Genomic DNA, 329 nt, shown 5'->3' on the forward strand with positions numbered 1-329 from the left:
CATCCTGCTGCTGCTGACGCTGCTGCGTTCCACCTGGGCTTTAACCCTCTGAGAAACACACACACCCACACACACACACACACACACACACACACACACACACACACACACACACAAAATACATACACGAAGCTTCACGTCATCAGAAATCAGAGCAAAACCCTAATTTGAAAAGACATTTAATAAATATATAAATAAATATATATATATGTATACAAAATTTAAAAATATTACAAATCTATTAAAAAAAAAGGAGTCACAAGATGTTATTTAGAGAATTTATCCAAGCATTGCTTCATTAAAGCGTCAGCGTGAAGGAGTATGGTGGA

The 329-nt window shown here is 36.5% G+C and overlaps 1 protein-coding gene across 7 annotated transcripts in view; it reads left to right on the forward strand.

Moving 5' to 3' along the window:
* The window catches only part of ntng1a (netrin g1a), a 197376-nt gene extending 197264 nt beyond the window's left edge, over nucleotides 1-112 (forward strand). For all 7 annotated transcript variants that reach the window (XM_047811682.1, XM_047811688.1, XM_047811683.1 and 4 more), the window contains one exon: nucleotides 1-112. This exon is cut by the window's left edge and continues 178 nt beyond it. In XM_047811682.1, the coding sequence (XP_047667638.1) occupies nucleotides 1-52 (52 nt within the window). In that variant the 3' untranslated portion in view covers nucleotides 53-112.
* The last annotated feature ends 217 nt before the right edge of the window (nucleotides 113-329 follow it).

This window comes from Tachysurus fulvidraco, chromosome 3 (genome assembly GCF_022655615.1).
Source record: "Tachysurus fulvidraco isolate hzauxx_2018 chromosome 3, HZAU_PFXX_2.0, whole genome shotgun sequence".
Lineage (NCBI taxonomy): Eukaryota > Metazoa > Chordata > Actinopteri > Siluriformes > Bagridae > Tachysurus > Tachysurus fulvidraco.